Source organism: Indicator indicator, chromosome 2 (assembly GCF_027791375.1).
Source record: "Indicator indicator isolate 239-I01 chromosome 2, UM_Iind_1.1, whole genome shotgun sequence".
NCBI classification, from domain to species: domain Eukaryota; kingdom Metazoa; phylum Chordata; class Aves; order Piciformes; family Indicatoridae; genus Indicator; species Indicator indicator.
In genome coordinates, this window is record NC_072011.1 from 59,420,113 (window position 1) to 59,448,084 (window position 27,972).

Genomic DNA, 27,972 nt, shown 5'->3' on the forward strand with positions numbered 1-27,972 from the left:
AAGGGGAGGAAGGGACCTTAAAAAGCAAAGCCACAAGAAGGGGAGAGCAGAGGACTGGAGAGCCTGGCAGCAGCTGAGGATCAGCACCACCACTATACCAGCAGCACCTGCAGGGACAAACACCACAGGAGTGCTGAGGCAAGCAGGAAGAACAGTCCCACGCTCTGTCCCCATGCTATGACCCTACCACATGAGAGCTGCCAGCCCCCACTCTGCCCTGGCTGTCACCACATCCCTGCCAGCACAGTGGCTGTGAGTGGTATTCCCTATGCCAGGCCTGAGTGGGATGTGAGCCCCACATGTGAGAACATGGGGCTGGAAGGAAACGTCACAGAATCATAGAATGGTCTGGGTTGGAAGGGACCTCCAAAGCTCATCCAGTCCAACCCCTCTGCAGTCAGCAGGGACATCCTCAACTAGATCAGGGTGCTCAGAGCCCTGTTGAGCCTCACCTTGAATATCTCCAGGGATGGGGCCTCAATCATCTCCCTGGGCAACCTGTTCCAGTGTTCCACCACCCTCATAGTAAAGAACTTGTTCCTAACATCCAATCTAAATCTGCTCTTCTCTAGTTTCAAAGTCTTTTTCCTTTGCTTATATTGGATTTAAAAAAAAAACCAAACACCCACCCACCAGAGGGGTGGCTTTTGCAGCACAGCAAGGAGTGGGGAGAAAAAAGAATCATGGAATGGTTTGGGTTGGAAGGGACCTTAAAGATCATCTAGTTCCAACCCATGGCCAAGGACAATCCATGGCCTAGGACACCTCCTACTAGCCCAGCTTGCTCAAAGACCCATCCAACCCAGCCTTTGAACACTTCTGTGCCTGGTGCCTCCCCAGCTTTCTCTGGACAACCTGTTTGAGTACTTCCAGGATCTGCAGGGTCCTTTCTTCAGTGACCCCAAAGATCTCCTTTGCCTGCAAAAAACCTCAGACAAAAAAACCAAACAAAAAAAAAAAAAAAGAAAGAAAAAAAAAACCAAGAAGAAGAATCAACAGAAAAAGAAAGCAAGGAGAAGCTCTTTTCACTACATCATTTTAATCTCATCACCACCCAAGAAACAGACCAAAAGGGTACGTGCCAAGAGCCACCCATCAGAGAGAGGCTTTCCTTCCATCTTGGGCCTTCACTTTCACACCTTCTTTCACTCCAAACAAAAACCAAAAAAAAAAAAAATGAAAACAAAGAAAAAAAAGGAAAAAAGCCAATAATAACAATAACAATAATAATAATAACAATAATAAAAAATTGCACCAGTTGATGTACAAACATGAGTCTTCCCTTTTCACACATTCAGAGCTTCTGCCATGGACAAGGAAGGTGAAGGCAGGAGCAGCTCCCCAGGAGACCAAGGGTTGTACAAAACAGGATGAAGGTTTTCTCACAAACATAGCCCCCCCCACTGCTTGGGTTGTTGGGTTGGCTTTTTTGGGGGGGGAGGGAGTGGGGAGTTTGGGGGTGGTGTTTTGGGGCTTTTTTTTTTTTTTTTTAAAGTTTCAAAACTAGGTTTTGGGTCACTAATGGCTTGTACCTTTTTCTCTACAGTAAATTCAGCATATATTGGTTTATTTTGAGGAATGTGTAAGGCATCTTGGTAAGTTCAACAGTAAGGTCACAGACTCATCAAACTGAAGTCCCTTCCTTTGAGTTGTCCTCTTCTTCCTGGAGAAAGAGAAAAGAAAAACATAAAGACAAGGTGGGTTACTCAGTTGGGACTCTCAATCTTATCCTCATGGCAGCTCAAGCATTTCACAGATGGGCCAAGAACCATGACCAGCAGCTTGTGTGGTCCCAGGGGTTCCCAAAAGCCATTCAGATGGTCTCTGGCAGCAAGTGGCACCTTAGCTCTGGTTTGAAACCACAAGTTTTGCCCCCACCCAGCTTCTGCTGGCATCAAGGGGAGAGAGGTGGCCATGGCCACCACACCTACCGTTTCCTGAAGCTTTTCTTTCAACTTCTTCACTGTTTCTCTCTCTTTGGCCAGTTGGTCCTGGGTAACCTTCCATAGCTCCTGTAGTTTGGTTGCTGCCTGGCCCAGGTCCTTTGTTAATTTCTTTTCTTTTTCAAGTCTTTCCTAAATGGGAGTCAAAAAGTTCTACCTCAGCTTCTCTTTGCCATCTGGTGACCCTTCCCCACTCCAAAACATCTCAGGTCTGCACACCAAGCTGCCTCGGTGGCCACAAGCCATAGAAGCAGCCACCACTGGGGGGACCAAGCATCACCCCACCAGCTACAGCTCACTCTGGCTCCCTGGAGATGCCACAGGCTGAGACAATCTCATGGCAGCAGAACGGTTTCTGTGCAAAGCCATCACCCTTATCTTGGCCAACATGGATGAAGTGGCTGTGACTTGCACCCTGCTGGCCTTCAGTCATGTCATGAGCCACATTGGAGCTCACAACCAGTCCTGGGCAAGGAGCTACCTGCAGAGGAAGCACACCTTGGCCCCACCAGCCCTAAGAACAATAGAATGCATAGAATGCTTTGGGTTGGAAGGGACATTAGGGATCATCTAGTTCCAACCCCCTGCCATGAGCAGGGACACCTCACACTAGACCAGCTTGCTCAACACCTCATCCATTGTGGCCTTGAACACCTCCAGGGAGGGGGCATCCAGGACATGGCTTTTGCTGTTTGAGCTGAACAAAAAGCAGGAGAGAACAGGGCAAGCAAAATACCTTGAGATGCTGAGCCTCTTCTGTGTGCAAAGCTGCTGTGTTTTCAGACAGTCTCAGCTTTTCCAGTTCTGCTTGCAAGCTGCAGGCTGACTTCTGGGCCTGGAAGGGGGACACAGAACCTTTGATAAGCACAGGAGCTGTTGGGGACAGGCACCTCCTGCACCCTGCCCTGTACAGCTCCTGCTCCCCAGTGGGTCTGCTGCTGGTACGAAAGTGAGGGTCTGTAGCTGCTGTCAGACAGTTCTCAACACATTGCTTTTGCTGACCCAGCTTCCACTGGGAAGAGAGCATTTCTTGCCAGGGGCATCATGAAACCCAGCTACAGCCCCTCTAGGGAAAGAATCACAGAATGGTATGGGGCTGGAAGGGACCTCTGAGTCCAAACCCCCTGCCAAAGCAGCATCACCTAGGACAGGTCACACAGAAACACATACAGATGGGTCATGAATATCTCCAGAGAAAGGAAACTTCACCACCTCTCTGGGCAGCCTGTTCCAATCATCTATCACCCTCACAGTAGAGAAGTTTTTCCTCATGTTGAGGTGGAACTCTCTGTGTTCCAGGTAAAAACCATGTGAAGACTGGGAAAGGAAGAACTCCAGGGGCCAGCAACGCCAAGTGGCTTTAGCATAGCTGCTGTAGGAAGGTCTTCAGGTGTGTGAGGGAACAAGGTGATGCCCAAGACGCAGATAGGGATGGGGAAAGTCCTTCACCTTAATTTCTTCAAATTAATTTCTTGGCCTTTATGAAGCAGTCAAGAACTCCTGCAGGCTTTGCAAAACCCTTTGAAGCCCACTTGCCTGCACCTACCTCCTCCAGCTCCAGGGACAGCTTTTGCCTCAGCACTTGCTCCTTCTCCACTAGCAGTTCATTTTGCTCCAGCTGGGTTTTCAACTGGGTTGAAGAAAGAGGAAAACACCCAGAAACAGAACAAAATGAAAAATGATCATCATAAAAAAAGAAAAGACTCAAGAGATGAGCTAGCAGAGACACTGCTGAGGAAGGTGGGCAAGGCAGAAGAAAAGAAAACTGAACTTTTCCCCATTGGGACCAAAGAACAACAGGTACCAGCATCCCCTCTGGGAGCCACCTGGGAGCTGGGATAAGAGGCACCCCATAGCCAAAGACAAGCCTGGCAAGTCCCAGTGCCCAGGAGAAGGTTCCACAGTTAATGGGATTAAAGGAGCAGGCCAAAGCCCAGGCTTCATGGCAGCATTGTCCAGCTCCAGCAAGATTTAGGGATTCCCTGTAATCCCCATGCCCACCAGCTGGGAACCCCAGCACAGCTCTCTCAGGATGTACCTAAAACTTAGTGGGGCCTTAGCAGGTGGCAGTTTTGGCCCAAGGAGCTTGGAGCATCCCCTGCCTGCCTCCCTTCCCCTCCCAGAAATCTTGCCAGCTTCTTTGAGAAGGGCTCCCAAGGACAACAGCCTGGCCAAAGGCAGCTGGTGATGTGTTCCCAGTGGGAATGTGGGGCCAGCTCCCCCAGGGACACACAGGACAGGAGACAACACAGCACTGACAGCCCTGAGCAAAGCTCTCCATGCAGTTAGAGATGGTGAGACAGGACAAGGGACATGGTTACAGCATCAACACAGGTAGCAGTCTCAGCACCCTAACCTGGAGGGGTGCAGGCTCACTTGGGGCAGCTTGAAACCCCACTATTCCTTCTCCATCCTCTACACGGCTCTTCATCTCACTCAGCTGCTGCCTGACCTGGAAGGAGGAGCAGCAAGCCTGCCTCAGTTACACATCCCCACACATAGAGGCTGTTACCAGACCCACAAGGACCTCTGGAGCAAAAGGTTGTCAGGTTTTATTGCCTTGCACACAAGCTGAAATGTTTAGAGAACCACTTCAGGTTCTGCTAGATGCAGGATGGTGAGGACCTGACCCATGTGGCTTGAGGCATGACAGGTCCTGGGGGTGCAGAGCATATGCTCACACCACATCTGCTCTCAGAATCACAGAAACATTCAGGTTGGAAAAGACCCTCAGGATCACCAAGTCCAACTGATAACCCTACTCTACAAGGTTCACCCCTAAACCATAACCCCAAGCACCACATCCAAACCACCTTTAAACACATCCACGGTTGGTGACTCAAACACCTCCCTGGGCAGCACATTCCAATGCCTGACCACTCCATGCTGCGAAAAAACGTTTCCTAATGTCCAGTCTAAACCTACCCAGTCACAGCTTGAGGCCATTCCCTCTTGTTCTATCACTAATTACCGGTGAGAAGAGACCAGCACCAGCCTCTCCACAATGTCCTTTCAGGTAGCTGTAGACAGAAATGAGGTCTCCCCTCAGCCTCCTCTTTTCCCTCTCCACTGATCACTCAGCACCTTGGTTTAAAGCCACTGCTGAGGCTTTGCACTAACAAGCTGAGGTGTTCAATAAAGCAATCAAGGCAGGGTGTCAGGTCCCACTTTGCCATCACTCACAGAAATTACTTGAGCACCATCTTCACCTACCAGGGCGCCATCCTGCCCAGCAGCAGGCAGGCTGCAAGCCCACAGCAGAAATGGAAGGTCACTGGATGAAAAACAGCTGTGTCCCACACTCACATCCACCTGGCCATCTAATGAGATCAAGGCTAAGGATGACTCCTTAGCAAGGGGTTGCACTGGCTCTCCTTGAGGCAAGGGGTTGCACTGGCTCTCCTTGAGAGCAAGGGGTTGCACTGGCTCTCCTTGAGAGCAAGGGGTTGCACTGGCTCACTTGGCAGTGTCTGTAGGGATAGCAAGAGTCACCCCCCAAGGAAGCCCCCCCCAGAGGGGACCCAAGGGAAACCACACTCCCTGCTTACTCCACTCTCAGCATTTTCATAGATTTGTTTCAATTGGAAAAGACCTTTGAGATCACCAAGTCCATCCATTACCCAAGTCTGGTGCTGAATCACATCCCTCAGCACCAGTTTCTGTGTCTGTTCAACACTTCCATGGATGGGGTTCAACCACCTCCCTAGGGTCGTTTTAAAACGAATCTCCTGAGCTTCTCACTGTCAGAGCACAGATTTGTGGCCATGGCACTTTGGGACATGGTTTAATGGCCATGGTGGCGTTAGGTTGAAGGTTGGACTCAATGATCTTCGAGGTCTTTTCCAACCAGAACAATTCTGTGATTCTAAAACCAAAAGCCCTCAGGTCCGTTGGCTCTCCTGACCCTAAATCCCAGTCCTCTCCCTTGCTTACATGCAAAAACCTAGCCCCATCCTGCTCCCAGAGTGACCTCCTTACAGGCTGCACAGCATCAGTCCTCCCATCCAGAGAAGGACAGAAGGAGGAAAGGATGCATGGAGGAAAGGAGGGAGGGAGGATGCATGGAGGGAGGGAGGGAGGAAGAATGCATGGAAGGAGGGAGGGAGGAAGAATGCATGGAAGGAGGGAGGGAGGAAGAATGCACGGAAGGAGGGAGGGAGGAAGAATGCACGGAAGGAGGGAGGGAGGGTGCACCGAAGGAGGGAGGGAGGGAGGAGTGCACCGAAGGAGGGAGGGAGGGTGCATGGAAGGAGGGAGGGAGGGAGGGTGCACGGAAGGAGGGAGGGAGGGAGGGTGCACGGAAGGAGGGAGGGAGGGAGGGTGCACGGAAGGAGGGAGGGATGCAGGAGGAGAGGAAGATGCACGGAAGGAGGGAGGGAGGAAGAATGCACGGAAGGAGGGAGGGAGGAAGAATGCACGGAAGGAGGGAGGGAGGAAGAATGCACGGAAGGAGGGAGGGAGGAAGAATGCACGGAAGGAGGGAGGGAGGAAGAATGCACGGAAGGAGGGAGGGAGGAAGAATGCACGGAAGGAGGGAGGGAGGAAGAATGCACGGAAGGAGGGAGGGAGGAAGAATGCACGGAAGGAGGGAGGGAGGAAGAATGCACGGAAGGAGGGAGGGAGGAAGAATGCACGGAAGGAGGGAGGGAGGAAGAATGCACGGAAGGAGGGAGGGAGGAAGAATGCACGGAAGGAGGGAGGGAGGAAGAGTGCACGGAAGGAGGGAGGGAGGGAGGGTGCACGGAAGGAGGGAGGGAGGGAGGGTGCACGGAAGGAGGGAGGGAGGAAGAATGCACGGAAGGAGGGAGGGAGGAAGAATGCACGGAAGGAGGGAGGGAGGAAGAATGCACGGAAGGAGGGAGGGAGGAAGAATGCACGGAAGGAGGGAGGGAGGAAGAATGCACGGAAGGAGGGAGGGAGGAAGAATGCACGGAAGGAGGGAGGGAGGAAGAATGCACGGAAGGAGGGAGGGAGGAAGAATGCACGGAAGGAGGGAGGGAGGAAGAATGCACGGAAGGAGGGAGGGAGGAAGAATGCACGGAAGGAGGGAGGGAGGAAGAATGCACGGAAGGAGGGAGGGAGGAAGAATGCACGGAAGGAGGGAGGGAGGAAGAATGCACGGAAGGAGGGAGGGAGGAAGAATGCACGGAAGGAGGGAGGGAGGAAGAATGCACGGAAGGAGGGAGGGAGGAAGAATGCATCGAAGGAGGGAGGGAGGAAGAATGCATGGAAGGAGGGAGGGAGGAAGGGTGCATCGAAGGAAGGAGGGAGGGAGGGTGCATCGAAGGAAGGAGGGAGGGAGGGTGCATCGAAGGAAGGAGGGAGGGAGGGTGCATCGAAGGAAGGAGGGAGGGAGGGTGCACCAAAGGAGGGAGGGAGGGTGCACCAAAGGAGGGAGGGAGGGTGCACCAAAGGAGGGAGGGAGGGTGCACCAAAGGAGGGAGGGAGGATGCATGGAAGGATGTTCAAGGCATCCCAATCCCTGGCCCAGGGTGCTGTCAGGGTAAGCAGTGCCCAGTGGCAGCTGGGTTTTTCTGCTACATCTCAGCTTGCACAAGCCTTGCTGCTCTCCCTTCCTTCCCACCCCCATCACAGGGGCAAAACCAGGCAAATAAAAATCTCCCAGGTCTCAGACATCCCCTCTGAAAGCCAGATCAGCCTTGTGCCCATCACACAGCTTCCTGCCCTCCTAGAACCCATGGGGAGGATGCTGGTCCTACAGCTTAGTTTGCCAACGGGGCCCAGGCAGAGCAGCAGGGCAGCTTCCCAAGTTCCTCCTTACCAGGGCCAGTTCCTTGCTCTGCTTCTGAGTTTCTGTCGTCGCTGCCTCCAGCTGCTCCTGGGACTCTGACAAGAGCTGCCTCAACTGTTGAGGACAAACAGGAAGAAGGCAAAAAAAGTCCATTTATGCACTTGGTTTTGGAACCCTCTGGCCCAAAGAAGCATTTTAATGCTGCAACATGTCTCAAAGAGGCCATGATGGCATCACTTGCTAACACGCCTGCTGATGCCTGCTCACAGGGAGTGCTGTGAGACAGCTTTATCTCACCCAAGCCCCATAAATCCCACAGGCCACCAATGAGCCGTGGACAGCATCTCCACACAGGTCTCCCTGTCCTGTCATCTTGCCAATGGATCTTCTCATTTTAGGTGTCTACAACCAAGACCAGAGAAAACCACCTCCATCTGTTTTCTCCTGCTTTGCCACATTGCAGATCCCCAGGGCACTCCCTACTTCCCCAAGATGTGGATGAGAGGTGATGTCAGGCTTAGAAGAGGTGTTTAGCTGCCACACTTACAACTTCAACCTCCTTTGTGTAGTTCTGGCGCTCAGAGCTGGCTGTTTCCAAGTGATTTTCCAGTTGTGTTTCCAGAAGAGAGGTGTATTCCTTTAGCTGGATTAAAAGGGAGGAGAGAAAGAGGGGTTTGGTTAGAATCATAGAATTGTTTCAGTTAGAAAAGACCTCCAAGATCATTAAGTCTAACCATCAACCCAACACCACTGTGGCCATTAAACCATGTCCTACCGTGCCACATCCACACGTTTCTTGAACACCTCCAGGGACAGTTACTCCACCACCTCCCTGGGCAGCCAGTTCCAATGCCTGACCACTCTGGCAGCAAAGACATTTTTCCTAATATCCAACCTAAACCTCCCCTGGCACAATATCAGGCCACATCCTGTTTGAGATCCAACAAATCCTGAACACCTCATGGTCCAAGCCTGCCTTCCCCACAAGAAGTCAGGAGATGTGTCCCAATTCAGCCCAAGCACAACAAGCATCCATCTGGCACTTGTGTGGGGACCCTCTCACACACTCAGAACAACTTACCTGATCTGTGCTCTGCAGGTCTGCTTTCAGCTTCTCCACCATGTCTTCAAGGGATTTCAGCTGAAGTTGTGACTAAGCCGGAAAGGATCAGAGGTCAGTGAACAGCATCTCATATGGACACAGAATCACAGAATTATCGAGGCTGGAAAAGACCTCTGAGATCATCAAGTCCAGCCTATGACCTAACACCACCACATCAGCTAAACCATGCCACCACATGCCACATCCAATCTTTTCTTAAAGACCTCCAGGGATGGCAACTCCACCACCTCCCTGGGTAGTCCATCCCAGTGCCTAATCAGCCTTTCTGTGAAGAAGTGCTTCCTAGTATCCACCCTAAACCTCCCCTGGTGCAGCTTCAGGCCATGCCCTCTTGTCACAAGTTGCCTGGGAGAAGAGCTTGACTACAACTTCCTTTTAGGTAGTTGTAGAGGGTGATAAGGTCTTCTCTAAAGGTCTCCTCTTCTCCAGGCTGAACACACCCAGCTCCTTCAACCTTTCCTCATCAGATTTTCCCTGCAGCCCCCTCACCAGTCTGGTTGCTCTCTGCTGGACCTGCTCCAGCACCTCAATGTCCTTCCTGAAGTGAGGGGCCCGCACTGTGGGCTGCACACAGTACTCGAGGTGAGGCCAGGTGAAATTGCCCAGGGAGGTGGTGGAAGCCTCAGCCCTGGAGGTTTCTAAGGTCAGGCTGGATGTGGCTGTGAGCAACCTGCTCTAGTGTGAGGTGTCCCTGCCCATGGCAGGGGGGTTGGAACTGGATGATCCTTGAGGTCCCTTCCAACCTTAACAATTCTTTGATTCTATGACTCTAATTCATCTCTTCTCCACAGAGAGGCAGGACTGCTCTGGGACCTGCCCTAGCCACCAGAGGTCCATCCCACCAGGCAGGCCCCGCTGCCAGCACACCAGCAGCAGCCACGTCATCCCCATGCAACCCTACACCGGCCCTCAGCAGTGCTGGGCTGAGCAATCAAAGAGCTCTTGTACAAGAACTCCCCCACCTCCCTGCAGCCCTAGTCAGACCTCAGCTCCTTTCTGAAGGCTCAATGAATGCCAAGGTCACCCTGAGTTTTGAGAGCAAGCCAAATTCTTCTGAAAATGGGAGTCCCAGAATCATAGAATTGTCAAGGTAGGAAGGGACATCAAGGATCATTCAGTTCCAACCCCCCTGCCATGGGCAGGGACACCTCACACTACATCGGGTTGCCCAGAGCCACATCCAGCCTGGCCTTAAAAACTTCCAGGGATGAGGCTTCTACCACCTCCCTGGGCAACCTGTTCCAGTGTCTCACCACCCTCATGGGGAAGAATTTCTTCCTAACATCCAATCTGAATCTACCCATTTCTAGTTTTGTTCGATTCCTCCTAGTTCTATCCCTACCTGACACCTTAAAAAGTCCCTCCCCAGCTTTCCTGTAGGCCCCCTTCAGATACTGGAAGGCCACAATAAGGTCTCCTCAGAGCCTTCTCTTCTGCAGACTGAACAACCCCAGCTCTCTCAGCCTGTCCTCATAGGAGAGGTGCTCCAGCCCTGTGTCTCAGAGCTCAGAGTTGACAGGAACAGGTAGGGTCACCATGTGAGTAACAGGCACAAGCCCCTCTGCTCCTCTAGGTCCATCTCCAGGAGCCTTTGCACAAAGCAGCAGGGCAGGTGTGCCCCAGACACGCACCTTTTGGAGCTCCGACTCGGATGCAGTCAGCTTGGCCTTCCACACCTGCTCCTCCTCCTCCACACTCTTCTGTAGGTCTCTCAGCATCCCTTCCTGTTGGCAAAGCCTCAGCTGAGCACAAACCTCCTCCAACCCTCCCCAGACGAGCACTTCCAGGTCTGGAAAGCCTGGCATATGCAAAAACTTCTCCAATAATTCGGGCTAAAGAACAGGTGGACAGAATTAGGTGCCTCAGGTCGGGGAGGGGCTCCCAGTTCCTAGGCTGGCTCAGCCACCCTTGCTCCACCTCATCCCACCACCCCCAGGAACATTTCCAACGTGCTTAGGCTGAAGAAGAGCTCTGGATATACAGGTTTTGCTGCTTCCTCTGCCTCATTGGCAAAGAATCTGCTACATGGCAGTCCCCCAACATCCTGCTGGATGTTCACCACGAGCCCACAGGCAGCCTGGGCTGCCAGGAGGCTTCTCACAAGGTATTTCTAGTGGAAGATTGTCAGAAGATCAACACAGCACCAAGGGGTGCAACTTACTGTCTCTGCAAGGATAGTTCTGTACTGCTCACATTCTGCTTGTAAAGTGCTTTGCGCTTCCTCTGCCTCTTTTAATTTAAGTGCTGCTGAATCCTGAGAGGAGAAGGAAGAAATGAAGAGAGATGAGGAAAAGAGTGACCCTGAGGCACTCCCCTCACCCCTCCATGTTCCAGCCCCTTCTACTTACTGGGAGCTCTGTTGGAATTGTGTGTTGCTTTAGCATCTCCAAGGCCTTCTTAAACTCTTGCAGCCAAGTGTCATAATCCTGAGTTTGAAGGACCACAAAAAAGAAAAGACAAGAAAGGAAAAAAAAGGACACTTAGACATCTGTCCCTCCAATGTGGTGGAGGCTCTGAGGGAGTCTGAGAAAGCTCTCACCTGCTGTGAGGATATGGTGACGCCAGGGAGGGCAGAAAGCAGAGTCTGCTTGGTTCGTGTCTGGAGAGTGTCCAGCTGCTGGGCCAGCTCCTCCTGCAAGAGGGACAAACTGCCATTGTGGTAGAGGTCTTGAGCAAGTGGCAGCCAGGCTGCCACTACCAGTGCCTACAGGGTGAGCTGGCACAGGTAGACCAGCAAACAGAGAAAGCTGCTGCCCCTGAGAACCACAGAAAGGTCCCTCCCAGGTCACCTAACTTCCCAGTTCCTGGCCTGTGACCTGTACATCATGGATACAAACAACTGAATAGGAGCCAGCATTGTGCCCAGCTGGCCAAGAAAGCCAATGGCATCCTGGCCTGTATCAGAAATGCAGCAGGAGTAGGGAGGGGATTGTCCCCTTGTACTCAGCTCTGGTGAGGCCACACCTTGAGTGTTGTGTCCAGTTTTGGGCACCTCAATACAAGAGAGATGTGGAAGTGCTGGAGCCAGTGCAGAGGAGGGCAAGGAAGCTGGGGAAGGGCCTGGAGAATACATCTTATGAAGAGCAGCTGAAAGAGCTGGGGATGGTTAGTTTGAAGAAGAGGAGGCTGAGAGGAGACCTCATTGCTCTCTACAATAACCTGAAAGGACATTGTGGAGGCTGGTACTGATCTCTTCTCACTGGTGATTAGCGATAGAGCAAGAGGGAATGGCCTCAAGCTGTGACTGGGTAGGTTTAGACTGGACATTTGGAATAAGTTTTTCGCAGCAAGAGTGGTCAGGCATTGGAATGTGCTGCCCAGGGAGGTGGTGGAGTCACCAACCCTGGATGTCTTTAAGGGTCTTTTGGATGTGGTGCTTGGGGAGCTGGTCTAGGGCTGAACCTTGTAGAGTAAGGTTATTGGTTGGACTTGGTGATCCTGAGGGTCTTTTCCAACCTCAATGTTTCTGTGATTCTGCGTGTGTGCTACGTGGCCCTCAAGACAAACTTTGGAGAAGCTAGCAAGAAGGCTGGCTCCTGCTAGGACACAGACAATCCAGGGCAAGCATCTCTGGTGGCATGGGGGAGGCTGAATGTTTCCCTTACAACAGCAGCATCACCACTGGAGAGGAAGGCTGGGCTCACCTTGGCTTTGGTAGCAGCAAGCAGCTTTTCCTCGCATGCCTTCTCCGTCGTGGTCAAAGCTTCCACTGTTTTCCAGTTCTTCTCACGAAGATCCTGCCAAGACCACACACACACAGAGGGCAATAAGCCACACACCACCACACAGGCTACCAAGCTACTTGGTGGCACTACAGAGGGTATTAAAGCCTCTACTCATGCTGTGGTTGAGGGTCTTCTATCTCAGTGCCCACAGGCACCCCTTTCCCCTCTGTCTGTGCAGAGGTCCAATGCAACACATCACTCAGATAATGGTCTTGAGGGAGCAAAGCAGAGATGGATGGAGGCAGGAGCTACAAGAAGCACCCCCTCAGGATGCCCAGGGCTGCCTGGAGAGGACACAGGCCAAGCAGTGGGCCGCAAAGTTGCCTCCACACAACTGATACAACTTGGAGTTAAAAGAAGCAGTAGCAGAGGAGCAATGAGGGACCCCTGCTCAGGTACTGCCTTGACTCTGCCGGGGGGCTCTCCCTGGATTACGAGGTCCTGAACCTCCCAAGACAAGAGGGAACAGTTACCTCCACCCAGGCAGCCCATCACAGGCTGGAGCTGCACAGCTTGCCAGGGGTCTCCTGCTCTCTGGCAGAAGAGACAACACCTCCAATTCCTCTGCTGGAAAAGCCTCTGGTCACACCATGGAGCCATCAGCAGCTGACTATGATAGGCTGTCTTTAAAACCCCAGAGAGCTGGGGTTTGGAGGGGAAAAAAACCCCATGTGAGCAGCCAAAGCTGAGGCTGGTTGACTCACGTACGTTGTTTTTCATCTTCTGCTGCTCCACTGCCTCTCGCAGCTCTGTGGCTTCCCTTTCCAAGGATGAGAGCTGATCTGTCTTCTCCTGGAGCCTGGAAGGATGCAGAAGTTAAGTCTCAACATCCACCTCCCTCCTAGGTAGTGAGCTGTCGAGAAGGGGACCACAGCCCTTCCTGTCAAGGCTGCTGAGCCAACACCTGAGAGCCTGCAGTTTCTCTCCACACCCTCAGAGCTACCATCTGCCCTGCAGCAAGCCTTGGCTTAAGTAGGCCAGAGAAGGTTTCATGTCCCTGACAAGAGCCATCCAAGTCTCTTGGGATTCCAGAGCTACTGAACAGTTGCCCTTCTTCAGGGGAATGCTGGATGCTTGCTGGCAGGGGGAGCATCTGAAAATACTCCCCCTGGGTGCAAAGCCTGAACCTTCTCAGAGGGTGCCCAGCACATGGACAAGAGGCAACAGGCATGGGAAACTTCCATTCAATGCCAGGAAAGCTTTATGGAACAGGCACCCAGACAGGTGGTGAATCTCTATCCTTAGAGATACCTGGAAACATCCTCCTCAGTTTAGTCCAGCTTTGAGCAGGAGCCTGGATCAGAAACATCCCACCACCAGTATCACCAGAACCTCCTATTCCGCAGGCCAGTCAGGCTTCATGTGCCTGCCAGTGTCACTTCAGAATGGACTGAATGGGGCCAGCACTGGAGCTAATTAATATTTAAACAGCTGTGTTGACCAGGATTGACCTTCCCAGCTTCACAGTCCCCACTCCTGCCTAAGGGAGAGGGCAGGAACCTTTCGTCCACAGGCTGAAGTCAAGCCAGCCTGTGCCTAGGTGGCCAAGAAAGCCAACAGCATCCTGGCCTGGATCAGCAATAGTGTGGCCAGCAGGAGGAGGGCAGTGATTGTCACCCTGTTCTCAGCAGTGCTGAGGCCACACCTTGAGTCCTGGGTTCAGTTTTGGGCCCCTCACTACAAGGACATCAAGGTGTTGGAGCAGGGCCAGAGAAGGGCAACAAAGCTTTTGAAGGGTCTAGACAACAGGTCTGGTGAGGAGCAGCTGAGGGAACTGGGGTTGTTTAGTTTGGAGGAGACTGAGGGGAGACCTCATTGCTCTCCTACAACTCCCTGAAAAGAGGTTGGAGTGAGGTGGGTGTTGGTCTCTTCTCCCTAGTTACAAGTGATAGGGCAAGAGAAAATGGGCTCAAGTTACACCAGGGGAGGTCTAGGTTGGACATTAGAAGAAACTCCACTGAAAGGGTACTTGAAGACTGGGACAGGCTTCCCAGGGAGGTGGCTGAAACCCCATTCCCTGGAGGCGTTTCAAAGACACAGAGATGTGGTGCTGAGGGACATGGTTTAGCACCAGCCTTGGTAGAGTTAAAGAATGGTTGGACTCAATCTGAAAGGTCTTTTCCAACCAAAAGGATTCTATGTTTCTAAGCCTGGGGCACATGAACAGCCAGCTGAAGGTGCTGTAGCAGTCTCCATGTGCACCTAGACCCACCTTGTCCGCAGCTGCTTCATTTCTGCTTCATTTGCTGCCTGGAAGAGAAAAAACACTTTGGTTAGCAGTCCTACACATGTGATGCAGGTCAGTCCTTCCTGCAGCACCCCAGAGCAAAGCTAAGACAGGTCCTGTGTTAACACAGAAACACCCACTGGAGTGCTGTAATCCCCTTTCCCCCTCCCACCCCAATTAAGTCAGTGAGTGACCTGCAATTCTCTGTCTTTCTCTGCCTCTCTGCTCTGGCCTGCCTCTAGCAGAGTTTCGATGGATTTGATCCTCTCCAGGAGCTTTGTGTTCTCTGAGCTGGCATCCTGGAGTTTCCCCTTCACATTGTCCAGCTCCAGTAACTTGCTTTTAACCTCTGCTTCAGAGCTCAACAGCTTGGCCTGCAGTTCTGTTGGAGGAAAGGGTGAGAAATGTGGTAAGGCAGGTGCAAACAAATCTCTACCCTCTACCTTGCTCTGCCCAAGCAGGACTTTTGGCCAAAGAAGCCTTGGCTGTGAATGCTTTCAGGAGACACAGAAAAGAGAGGCAAAGATACAGAACAACACAGGAGAGAGGCATTAGAGTGGCATCCTAGGATAGGACTATGGACTGGTTTCACATCTTGCTCACACCAGCACCAGGCAGCCATTCCCTCTTGTTCCATCACTAACTACCTGTGAGAAGAGAACAGCACCAGCCTCTCCAAAATGTCCTTTCAGGTCGTTGCAGACAGCAATGAGGTCTCCCCTCAGCCTCTTTTTCAAACTAACAAGCTCCAGCCCCTTCAGTTGCTCTGTATAAGATTTATTCTCCAGGCCCTTCCCCAGGCCCTACCTGTCCTGCCTCAAGCAGTCCCACCAAGCACCCAGCCCTGAAAGCTCCAAGGCTGCCCCACAGCTCTCTCCCCAAGGTCCTCACCAGCGATGCTCTGCTGCTGTCCTTTGGCCTTTTCTGCATCTGCTACCAAGCTTTTGTAGCTGGTCTGGCTTCTGCGGAGCTCGTCGCTGACTTCATCCAGCCTCTTCTGCAGGGCTGCCTCCACCTCCCTTTGTGAGGCCTGCACAGCAGGAAGAGAAGGTTCCAGACACCCCAGCCACTCAGAAGCAAAGCTCCTTGTGTCACAGAATTTTGGGTTTAAGCTATGCTTTTAGTGGGGGGGGGGCTTAAGTCATCCTTCCTCCCTGCTGCCCCAGTGCATGAAGAAGCATCTTGCTTCATGCTTGAATTTTATCACTTGCCAGTCCTCAAGTGGGCAGCAGACAACACCCATTAAACCATGTCTCAAAGTGCCATGGCCACAAGTTTCTTCAGTATCCCCAGGTATAGTGACTCCACCACCTCCCTGGAGTAATGCTTCCAAGAACTATCAAGAAAAGGAAGACTTCTCCATTTTTTGAGGGTTTGACCCTGTATCCTCAGCAGAGAGCTCAGGTGTTACTGTGGAGCACAATTCTCCCTAGCACCTTAAACACACCACTGGCTTTGAAGTCTTCCAGCTAGTATGAGCTAGCTGACAGCCCTGAGGAAGTTCTCCTAAAGGCATGCTTAGAAAGAAACTGGTGTTTTGAGCCAGGAAGGCAGCTGCTGCCTTCACTCCACCTATGGCTGCAGAATCAGCAGGGGCAAAAACCAGCCCACCAAAAGGAGATCTGAATCTTCCAAGAGCAGAAGAAAAACCTAGGTGCAAGGATATCAAAGGCCCCTTTCTCTAAGAGGATATCCACAAAACTATCTTGGGTTTGCCTATGGGCTCCACCACACTTTATCTCCACCAGATGAAGGTCTCCATCACTACAGCTCCTTCATAAAAAGGCAAGGGCAATTCAGAGGCCACAGCACATGCAGGAGGGCCACATCACATCCTTCATCATTTAGGACAAGGGGTAATGGATAAGCACAGGAGGTTCCACCTCAACATGAGGAGCAACTTCTTCACTGTGAGGGTCACAGAGCACTAGAACAGGCTCCCCAGAGAGGTTGTGAAGTCTCCTTCTCTGGAGAACTTCAAGACCCATCTGGATGTGTTCCTGTGTGACCTGTGCTAGATTCTGTGGTCCTGCTCTGGCAGGGGAGTTGAACTGAATGATCTTCAGAGGTCCCTTCCAACCCCAAACATCCTGTGATCATTTCTGCCTCCCCAGGGGGACAGAAAGGCACTTGCACTGGGGTCAGAGGTATCCAGGATCAATGCTTCCAGTCCCTGGCTTAGCCAAATCCCAGCAGGAGTGCTCCCACCACCCCCTAGAAGATGCCCTTCTCTGTGTGGGTTCAGCCTGCCTGTCAGCACTGTGCTACCACTCCTCCACCAGCAGCACACTCAGAGGCTCTATTTGGGATGTGTCCTCTAAACATCTCTAAAAACCTCAAGCCCAGCCACACCCTGGTGACAACACAAAAAAGCCACAAGCCTTCTGCGTCAAGATGGGAGAGCAACAAGCTGAAAACCAGCTGAGGAGAGAGAGAGAGCACCTATGGCTGTATGAGAAAAGGCTGAGGGGGTGCCCAGTCAGCTGCTTCTCTCACCTCAGGGTAGCATCCAGCAGGGTACAGCCATGAAGGCTTCTCCTTCTACACCTTCACACCAGGCTCCTGAGCTTCACAGATGACAAAGTGATTCGGGGTGGGGGGAGGTAAACTGCACCTCGAGTACATCGAGGTGCTGGAATGGGTACAAAGAAGGACAACAAAGCTGGTGAGGGGTTTGGACAACAGGTCTGGTGAGGTGAGGCTGAGGGAGCTGGGATTGTTTAGCCTGAAGAAGAGAAGGCTGAGAGGAGATCTTACTGCCCTCTACAGCTACCTGGAAGCAGGTTTGTAGTGAGGCTGGTCTCACTCTCTTCCCCCACATAACTAATAACAGGACAAAAGGAAATGGCCTCAAGCTGCACCAGGGGAGGTTTAGGTTGGGTATTAGGAAGAACTTGTTTCCTGCAAGAGCAGTCAGGCATTGGAACAGGCTGCCCAGGGAGGTGGTGGAGTCACCATTCCTGCAGGTGTTCAAGTAATGAGCAGATGTGGCACTGTGGGACATGGTCTAGTGGTCATGCAGGTGTTGGGTAGAAGGTTAGACTGGATGATCTCAGAGACCTTTTCCAACCTTAATGATTTTAAGATTCAGACTTAGAGGTCTGGATTCTGAGATTCAGACTTAGAGGTCTGGATTCTGAGATTCAGACTTAGAGGTCTGGATTCTGAGATTCAGACTTAGAGGTCTGGATTCTGAGATTCAGACTTAGAGGTCTGGATTCTGAGATTCAGACTTAGAGGTCTGGATTCTGAGATTCAGACTTAGAGGTCTGGATTCTGAGATTCAGACTTAGAGGTCTGGATTCTGAGATTCAGACTTAGAGGTCTGGATTCTGAGATTCAGACTTAGAGGTCTGGATTCTGAGATTCAGACTTAGAGGTCTGGATTCTGAGATTCAGACTTAGAGGTCTGGATTCTGAGATTCAGACTTAGAGGTCTGGATTCTGAGATTCAGATTTAGAGGTCTGGATTCTGAGATTCAGATTTAGAGGTCTGGATTCTGAGATTCAGATTTAGAGGTCTGGATTCTGAGATTCAGATTTAGAGGTCTGGATTCTAAGATTCAAACTAAGAGGTCTGGATTCTAAGATTCAAGCTAAGAGGTCTGCTGGGCAGCTTTCCAATCACTCATCTCCCTCCAAGCTCTTCCTCCCACCACAGAACCCGCATGGTTTGAGCCACCCGCCCTCATCTCTGCCAGGGCAGCCGGTCTGCTGGGCTCTGCCTGACCTGCAGCTGCTCGATCTGCTTCTCTGAGGCTGCCACCTTCATCTCCCAGCTCTTCCTCTGCTGCTCCACTTGCTGCAGCACCTCTGATTTCTCTGACAGCTCTTTCACCAGCTTGCTGCACTCTTGCCGTAGCTTGGCCAGCTCAGCGTTTTGCCTGCACCAACAGAAGCAGGATTAGTGCAGCCTGCAGGCCACTCAAGCATCTCTAGGGGGAAGGGGGTGGGAAGAAGCATCATCCTCCTCTGGGCCTGACACAGGACTTGAAGCATCTCAGTGGCTGTGTCCTCCTCTTCCTAGGACACGCCTGGTCCTTCAGGGAGGAGGGGGTGGAAGGAGCTGACAAATCACTTTCCCAAAGCTGTGTTTCAATCACAGGAGACATTCCTTTCTCCTGACGTAGAGGAGGAGAGGATCTGCGTTCCCAGATACGAGAGGAAATGCTCTAAGCAGCTGGAGTCCACTCTAATTATTTGACTGCCACTTCCAGACCTTCTATAAAAAGAAGGATGGAATTCTTCTACCTAGCTCCTCTTTCTTCTTTATGCACTGGGCAGGTCTTGCCTCTCTGCAGCATCACCCCCACCCAAAGATCCAGCTGCCTTTCTTCTGAAGTTTCAGAATGTGAGCTTCCTTGCCTAAGAGGGGAAGTGCCACAGCACCTTCTGGTCCCCTCTCCCTGCCCCTACTTCCTGTTGGCTCTACCATCAGCACAGCTGCCCCCAAAACACAATGTGTTTTCCCCATCCTTATTTCCCCTGCCAGCCCCACCAAAGTCATTTGGCAAGCTCTTCCTCTTTCCCTCTTCTGCCTCTAGCTAGCTGGAGGTGTCTGTAGAAGCACCTTCAAGAAAGGCAGTACCAACCCCAAGGTTTGCCAGATGGCAGCCCCAGGCTTTGCCCCCCCCCTTCCCCAGCCTTACTTGCTCTCCATCTGGCTGGTGGCCTGGTTGAGGGCATCTCTCAAGATGGAGTTCTCCTGCTGCAGGCGAGCCAGCTGCGTGTTGGGGCCATTCTCCAGCTGCTCCTGCAGGGTCCGGATCTAGAGGAGCCCAACAGGGGTTCATGCCACCACAAGCCCCTTTGCTCCCCTATGAAGAGAGACTGAGAGCCCTGGGGCTATTTAGTCTGGACAAGAGAAGACTGAGGGGGGGATCTGATCGATGTCTATAAATCTGAGGGGTGGGTGTCAAGTGGAGGGGGCCAGGCTCTTTTCAGTGGTGCACAGTAATAAGACAAGGAACAATAGGTCCAAACTTGAACATAGAAGATTTCACCTCAGCATGAGGAGAAACTTCTTTACAGTGAGGGTGACAGAGCACTGGAACAGGCTGCCCAGGGAGGTTGTGGAGTCTCCTTCTCTGGAGACTTTCAAAACCCACCTGGATACATTCCTGTGGAAACTACCCTAAGTGATCCTGCTCTGGCAGGGGGGTTGGACTCTTATGAGGTTCCTTCCAATCTCTGATACACTGTGATACTGTGCTCTCCCTGTGAAACCCAGGTGATGAGGAAGAGGGATTGGCAACACAGGGGAGGTGTCTGCTGATGCTGACAGCCCTAGGGTTGTGACACCCCACGACGATGCTCCTATGTGCATCCCACATGCACCGCAACCCAGGAGCACTGCAGGGTCTCACCCCTCCTCTGTCCTCTGTCTTCTCCAAACAAGCAGTCATCTGCCCCACAAAGCCACCCAGGGACCCAAGGAGGAAGCTGCAGAGCACAGCATGGTGCTCACCTTGCCCTGGAGCTGCTGGGTTTCGCTGACATGGTCCTGGTAGCTGGCCTGCATGCGTGCCTGCACTGCTGTGATCTCCCGCTCGTGGGTAAGCAGCTGCTCCTTCAGCTTGCCCTCCACAGAGGCTGCCTTGGCCCTCTCTGCTGCCAGCTCCTGCAAGGAAAGAAGTCACCCAGTTAGTCCTCAGCAGAAGAGTTTCTCTGCTTTAAGGGGATGCAGAGCTGGTGGCCTCCTAGCTCACAAAACTTTCAAAGTTGCTAGCATCATACAACCATTTTGAGTTGGGAAAGACCTTCAGGATCAAGTCCAACCATTCTCTAACTCTACCAAGGCTGCTGCTAAACCATGGCCCTCAGCACCACATCTCTGCCTCTTTCAAACACCTCCTGGGACAGGGAATTCAACCACCTCCCTGGGAAGCCTGTGTCGACATTTGAGAACCCTTTCAGTGAAGAAGTTTCTTCTGATATCCAACCTAAACCTCCCCTGGTGCAACTTGAGGCCATTTTCTGTTGTCCTATCACCACCACCTCACTCCAACCTCCTTTCAGGGAGCTGTAGAGAGCAATGAGGTCTCCCTTCAGCCTCCTCTTCTCCAGGCTAACAACCCCAGTTCCCTCAGCTGCTCCTCACCAGCCCTGTTCTCCAGACCCTTCAAAAGCTTTGTTGCCCTTCTCCGGCCCTGCTCCAGCACCTCAATGTCCTTGCAGTGAGGGCCACTCTTCTGAAGCTCTCCTTTTTGTGCTTACATTTTCCTCTTGCATTTTCTTTCAGGTTTTGTGGCCACTGGATGCCACTGTTGTTCCATATTGGGCCAGGCCTCCAATTTGATTTTCCACCCCTTAGGATCAATGACATCACATAAAATTTGGGACAAAGTGGTTATTTTAGTTTTCGTTTTTTTTTTTTTTTTTCTTTTAATAAAGACCCTCCACCCCCTGCCAAGGCAGGGATACTCTGTTGGACAGCTGGGCAGGGAGTGCATGGGATGGCTTTGTCTCTTCTCCTGCCTGCAAAGATTCTTTGATGCCAGGTTCTGCCAGCTGCAAGGCAGAAGGTTCTGACTGCAGCATGGCGGGGAGATCAGTTCCACATTCAATCCCCAAAAATAGGTGGAGGCAGGGGGCTAAGCCAAGAAAGGGGCTGTCAATAGGATCAGGCTGCCTAGAAAGGGACTGATCAGCACCTTCTCAGCTTAGGGGATCTGGGCAGGGACAAGAAGGGATTTCTTTTCCTCCCCGAAGCAGCAGAAAGCTGCAATCTCTTAGGAGTTATTAGGATATGGGATATTAGAAAAAACTTCTTCACTACAAGAGTGGTCAGGCATTGGAACAGGCTGCCCAGGGAGGTGGTGGAGTTACCATCCCTGGAGGTGTTCAAGAAACCTGTGCCCATGGCACTTTGGGACATGGTTGAGTGACCATGGTGGTGTTGGGTTGAAGCTTGGACTTGATGATCTCAGAGGGCTTTTCCAACCTTAATGATTCCATGAAGGGCTTTGCATTACTTCTCCTGTGGCTGCTGGACACTACCCTGTGGCTCTTTGGGCTTGCACCTCCCCAGGCTGGATCAGGCCCAGGAGAGGAGATCAGGTGAGGATCTCCTTCCTTTTTTTTAGAGAAAACAGCAAACAAATAAAGGTTCCAGAGAGAATCCTAACAGCTTTACCTCCAAGGGGTATGAGATGAATCACAGAATGAATCACAGAATGCCTCAGGTTGGAAGAGACCCTCAAAGATCATCTTGTCCATGTTCCCTGCAGTGAGCAGGGACATCTCCAACTAGATCAGGTTGCCCAGGGCCCCATCAACGCTGACCTTGGATGTCTCCAGGGATGGAGCCTCCATCACATCTCTGGGCAGCCACCCTCATTGTGAAGAGCTTCCTCCTGATGGCCAACCTAAATCTACCCTGCTCTAGTTTCAAACCTGTTGCTACCTGCCCTTCCACGACACAGGGAGCGGGATGCCCATGGAGAGCCACGTGGTGCTTGCCTTGCTCAGCTCCCGCAGCTTGTTCCTGGCAGCAGCCACGTCCTCCTGCTCAGCACTGAGCTGCTTCTCCTTCTCTTCCAGCTGGCGTTTCAGGACAGCCACTGGGTCACCCTTCTGTGTGGCCTGCCAAGGTGAGGTGGCACATTAGTGGGGACACATTCCCTCCCCAGCCCACACACACACAGAGGATCCTGGGTTCCAGGGGACAGTTCAGCTCCAGCCTCCCAGAGGGACCCTCAGGGCCAGCCTGCCCAAAAGCAGGATGGTTTCCCTCCCCCCTCTGCACCTCCCAAGTCTCAGCAGAGCCCCAGTGGCACTGGCAGCCCTACCATGTGCCAGGTGTCCTGGATGATGCCTGCTTTCTCTGTAAGGATCTCGATGAGCTGCTGGGCCTCCCCTTCGCTGAAGACCATGCTGCTGATGGTGGACAAGAGTGTCTTGTAGGGCAGGTAGAGGGGTCCATCCGAGTCTGCATGAGCTAGAGAGAAGAGAGGAGGGGCTGGGTCATCACCTCAGTGGGCTTCAGCCCCACAGCTGCCACTTCCAACTAGCTTTTGCTCACAGTTGCAGAGTCAAGTTTGGCACCTCTCTAACTGAAAGCCATATGAGCAGTTCTGGAGATGACACCATGGCTAATGGCTTCTTGAGCCAGCTATCACCTCTGCCTGCTTCTTTGTGTCTGGTCCAACCCCTCTGCCACCATCCCCCATCAAACTGAGTGATTCCCAGCAGGAGCTAGACATGCTTTGCCTGGAGCAGATGTGTTGGGCATCAGAAGCTGGACAGCACCGTGATACAACCTTGCTGGAGGATGCCACCTCCAGCAGCAGTGCCAATGTTGGTGATGCTGAGTGCAACAAGGTCATCTCCCACCTTTCACCAGGCAGGTTTGTGCCAGCCTTTCCCTTACCTCTCTGATACCCCAGGAAACCCAAGAAGCATCAGAGACCATGACCCTCTTGCAGGACCACAGTGCACACAGTCACAGTGCATGATGGGCAGGAGTTTAGGAGTTCCTGCACAGCAGCTATGGCCCAATGGGCTTTTTCCTTAAAAAAAAATGCCAATTTGGAGTCCAGTAGCTCCAAAGCCTCTACAGCTATTAACACCAGGGTCTCCTGAATGCAGAGCTCAGGCCCCTTGAGCAGCAAGGTCAAAGAATGAGGACAAGGTGCTTCAGGTGTCAGAGCAGAGATTCCCCTACAGCCCCTGGAGAGAAGCCCCTGCTGGAACAGGTTCATCCTGAAGGACTGCAGTCTGTGGAGGGCCCCACACTGGAGCTGGAGAAAGGTGTGAGGAGGAAAGAGAGGCAGTGAGGAGCTGACCATGACCCTCATCCCCCTGAGGTGCTCAGGGAAGGGAAGACAGAGGAGTTGGGAGGGAAAAAGTGAAGGTGAGCCTGGGAAGAAGGGCAGGGAGGGGAAGGTGTTTGGTTTAATTTTTCTTTGTTTCTCATCTATTTTAACTGGAAATAAATGAATTTAGTTTTCACTGAATCAGAGAATGATAGGGGTTGGAAAGAAACTCTGGAGATCATTGAGTCCAACCCCCTGGCCAAGGCAGATTCATCTAAAGGTCACAGAGGAACACATTCATCTGGGTTTTGAGTGTCTCCATAGATGGAGACTCCACCACCTCTGTGGACAAGTAGAGTCTGTTTTGGTTGTGACAGTGACTGCAAAGCAATCACCCTCTGTGAGCTTCCTCATCTCATTTTCTCCTCCCTCTTACTTGGAAGGAGTGAAAGAGCAGTTGAGTGCACATCTGGCAGCCAGCCATGGTCCAACCACAACAGCACCAAAGCAGCAGAACCCAGGGACACCCAGCAGCTCCAGCACACATTGCTTACTCCCAGAAACAGATCCATGTGGGAAGGCAGCACGGAGTCCCGGCAGTGGCAGATTCCAGCTCACAGGCTGCAGCCACTTCCCAGCAGCGTAGCCGGGGCAGCTCCCCCACCTTCTGCAACCAGGGCCCAAGATCTTGGCTCACACTTTACTCATGCTGGCAAGAGCACAGCTGCAGGATGGCACATCCCATCCCCTGGCCCCTTTCTTGCTGGGTGGAGGGCCCCACCAAGTGAAGCTCTGCCCATCTCCTGGAGGTGTTGCGCAAGTGAACCTTGCACAAGGCGGGCACCAGGCAAACCCCACCTTGCAGCTGGCCCAGGGAGCCAGGGCAGTCTGCCAAGCTGTGGCAGAAGGAAGCCTGTGCTGCTGTGCTGAGCCCATCAGCAGAGCTGCAAACCTCAGGCCTCGCTGGAGGAAGCTGGCAAAAGCAAGAAGCAGCCAGGTGGCAAAGCTGCCATGGGAAAGCACAGCAGGGACAAGGGGTCTGGAAAGCTGCTTCTCAAACCCATGGGGACACAGGAGACACAGAATCATACAATCAGCCTGGCTGGAAGGGACCTCCAAAGGTCATCTAGTCCAAGCCCCCCTGAAGTCAGCAGGGACATCCTCAACTAGATCAGGTTACCCAAAGCCCTGTTGAGCCTCACCCTGAATATCTCCAGAGATGGAGCCTCAACTGCCTTCCTGGGCAACCTGTTCCAGTGCTCAGCCTGAGAGTTCATTGTAAAGAACTTGTTCCTAACATCCAATCTAAATCTACTCTTCTCTAACGTCAAACCATTCCCCCTCATCCTATCACTGCAGGCCTTTGCAAACAGTGCCTCTCCAGCCTTCTTGCAGGCCACCTTCAGGTACTGGAAGGTTGCTCTTAGTTCTCCCTGAAGCCTTCTCTTCTCCAGGCTGAACAACCCCAGCTCCCTCAGCCTGTCCTTGTAGCAGAGGTGCTCCAACCCCCTGATCATTTTCATGGCCCTCCTCTGGACCTGTTCCACCAGGTCCATGTCTGTATTGAGGGCACCAGAGCTGGAGCCAGTACTCCAGGTGAGGTCTCACCAGAGCAGAGCAGAGCGGCAGAATCACCTCTCTGGCTCTGCTGCCTACGCTTCTTTTGATGCAGCCCAGGATGTGATTGGCCTTCTGGACTGCAAGCTCAAACTGTTGGTTCATGTCCATCTTCTCATCCATGGGCCTTGCTTGGAGCTGCACACCCAGGAGGTCAGGTACCCACATGTGGGAGCAAGGCTCCATAGAATCATAGAATCAAACCATTTCAAACCTCTTTCCTATGTGGAGATGGCCTTTAGTAAAATCCTTTTCTCTGAGTAGATACAAGGGGTTTAACCCAAACAGGGACACCAGTGGCTACAAAATGTCTTGCTGAGTAGCAGGCCCTCCTCCAACCGAAACTTTCAGGTTGCACAGCAGCCTAAGTTTGGATGTGCTGGAGAAGGCTGACAAGTCTTCTTGGCTTGGTTGGTTTTTTTCGGTAGAGAAAAGAAAAAAAAAAAAAGGAAATGAAACCTGTTCAAACACCACCTCACATCTTTGAGAACACTTGAGGGACTTCTGCCCCATCTTCAGGTGGGAACACTTCTACAGGTCTGAAAGCTCTCACATTTTCAGTGCCTGTTCTCACCTCACCAAAAATCAAACCCAAACTGTTCAGGTTGGTGCAATGAGAGGTAGGAATCCAGCCAGAGAGCTGCTTATTCCCTCCCTACACCTATCAACACCTTGGAGAGTTCAGGACCATCTCCTTTAATCTCTTCCATCTCCCAAGTCAATCAAGTGAGGCATGAATGGGCAAGGGCAAGTTTTTCCTTCTCTCACATACCCAAAGTCAATTCCCTTTAACCATCCTATCATCATTAAGCTTGAGGAAGGTAAATGTAGACTGGATATTAGAAAGGAGTCCTTTCCAGTGAGGGTGCTGAGACACTGGAACAGGTTGACCAGGAAGGTTGTGGATTCCCCCTCCCTGGAAGTGTTCAAGGCCAGGCTGGATGAGGCCTTGAGCAACCTGGTCTAGTGGAAGGTGTCCCTGACCATAGCAGGGGGATTGGAACTAGATGACCTTTAAGGTTCCTTCCAACCCAAACTATTCTATGATTCCATGATCAGTCCCTCAGTGTATAAAATGTCTTCACCCCTCTCTTTTCCAATAGTCTGGCTTTTATCACCACTGAAGGAGGAAACTATCAGTGACCTGTCTCCCTGCAGAAGACAACTGGTAGAGCTCCTGTGTGATTTTAGTACTCATGGAATCACAGAATTGTTTCAGTTGGAAAAGACCTCCAAGATCATCAAGTCCAACCATCAACCTAAGACCACCATGGCCACTAAACCACGTCCCGAAGCGCCACGTCCACAGGTGTCTTGAACACCTCTAGTGACAGTGACTCCACCACCTCCCTGGGCGGCCTGTTCCAATGCCTGTTCCACTCTTGCAGCAAAGACATTTTTCCTCATATCCAACCTAAACCTCCCCTGGCACAATTTCACAGAATCATAGAATTGTTAGGGTTGGAAGGGACCTCAAGGATCAGCTAGTTCCAATCCCCCTGCCATGGGCAGGGACACCTCACACTAGAGCAGGTTGCCCAGAGCCACATCCAGCCTGGCCTTAAAAACCTCCAGGGATGAAGATTCCACCACCTCCCTGGGCAACCTGTTCCAGTGTCTCACCACCCTCATGGGAAAGAATTTCTTCCTAACATCCAATCTGAATCTACTCACTTCTAGTTTTGTTCCATTCCTCCTAGTCATATCATTACCTGACACCCTAAAAAGTCCCTCCCCAGCTTTCTTGTAGGCCCCTTTCAGATACCGGAAGGCTGTAACAAGGTCTCCTCAGAGCCTATTTCAGGCCATAATCAGAGGTGGAAGGGGAAAACAGCTCATCTTGGTTTTCCATCTAGATGTCCAGCACCTTGGCAGCTGACCCCTCCTCTCACAGGCCAGGTACATGCTCCTCCTGTTCATTCTCAGTGTGCAGGTCTGCTCAGAGACCCACAACACAACAGCAAATCTGAGAGAAACCTGTAACTCTTCAACATCTGTGTGCTGGATCAAGGAGCTGAGCACCAAGCAGGGGTACCCAACACAGTGGAAGAGTGAAGAGCTCTCATGATGGTGGGGTAACTGTGCTTGGACAATACCAAGATGCCCTGCTGGTTCATGGGGATACATGCAGAAAAATTTGGCCTCACCTGGCTCACTCTTCTTCTTGGATGCGGTCTTCTTCTTGGCAGGTCCATCAGGCTTCTGCTCCTCGTGGGTTGGAAGCCCATCAGTTTTCTTGATGACAGTGGAGCTGATGACTGGAGCACTCTGCTGTGTGCCAACTGGGGGCACAGCCACAACAGGCACCTCCTTAGGGGTCATTTCCAAGACAGGAGAGCTTTTGGGGACGCTGACAGGAGGCGGAGCCAACACTGGGCTAGGAGCAGGCTCTACCTTTGCCACCTTCTTCTCCTTCTTCCTCTTCTCCTTAGGTGATGGAGCAGGTTTCTCCTTTTCCTGGGGGGCCACTGAGACTGGCGCAATTGGAGACTCAACAGCTACAGGCGCAGGCACCGCAGCAGGCTCAAGAACCACATCCTTGGGAGAGTTTGTCGCTTCCTGAGTCAGCTGCTGCTCTGGGATCTTCCCATTAGGCTTCTCTTCCTTTTTCTTTGCTTTTCCTTTTTTCTCCACAGGTTTCTCTTTCTTCTTTTTCTCTGTTTTCTGCTGCTGGGTCTTCTCAAGCTCTTTGCGTTGCTTGGCCAAGGCTTCCTCGTAAGATGTCTCTTTCATGGAGAAGGTGGACACCAAGAAGATCCCAATGGCTGATATCACCATAAAACCTCCAAAGACCACCACACCCAGGGTCTGAGGGTCATACACATCCAT

General features: G+C 52.0%; 1 protein-coding gene across 1 annotated transcript; it reads right to left on the minus strand.

Annotated features, from left to right (window-relative positions):
- Window positions 1-1,586: 1,586 nt before the first annotated feature.
- RRBP1 (ribosome binding protein 1) lies at window positions 1,587-27,972 on the minus strand. The gene is made up of 24 exons (XM_054395209.1): window positions 27,445-27,972; window positions 27,291-27,378; window positions 22,561-22,700; window positions 22,232-22,354; window positions 20,238-20,390; window positions 19,420-19,538; window positions 18,501-18,654; window positions 15,662-15,800; window positions 14,965-15,152; window positions 14,756-14,793; window positions 13,252-13,342; window positions 12,463-12,555; window positions 11,358-11,450; window positions 11,167-11,244; window positions 10,980-11,072; window positions 10,450-10,542; window positions 8,777-8,848; window positions 8,243-8,338; window positions 7,726-7,809; window positions 4,300-4,395; window positions 3,490-3,573; window positions 2,680-2,778; window positions 1,932-2,075; window positions 1,587-1,663 (listed from the first exon to the last, which is right to left on the minus strand). Exons 1-24 carry the CDS (start codon window positions 27,970-27,972, stop codon window positions 1,625-1,627), a joined length of 2,925 nt encoding a protein of 974 aa, XP_054251184.1. The 3' UTR covers window positions 1,587-1,624.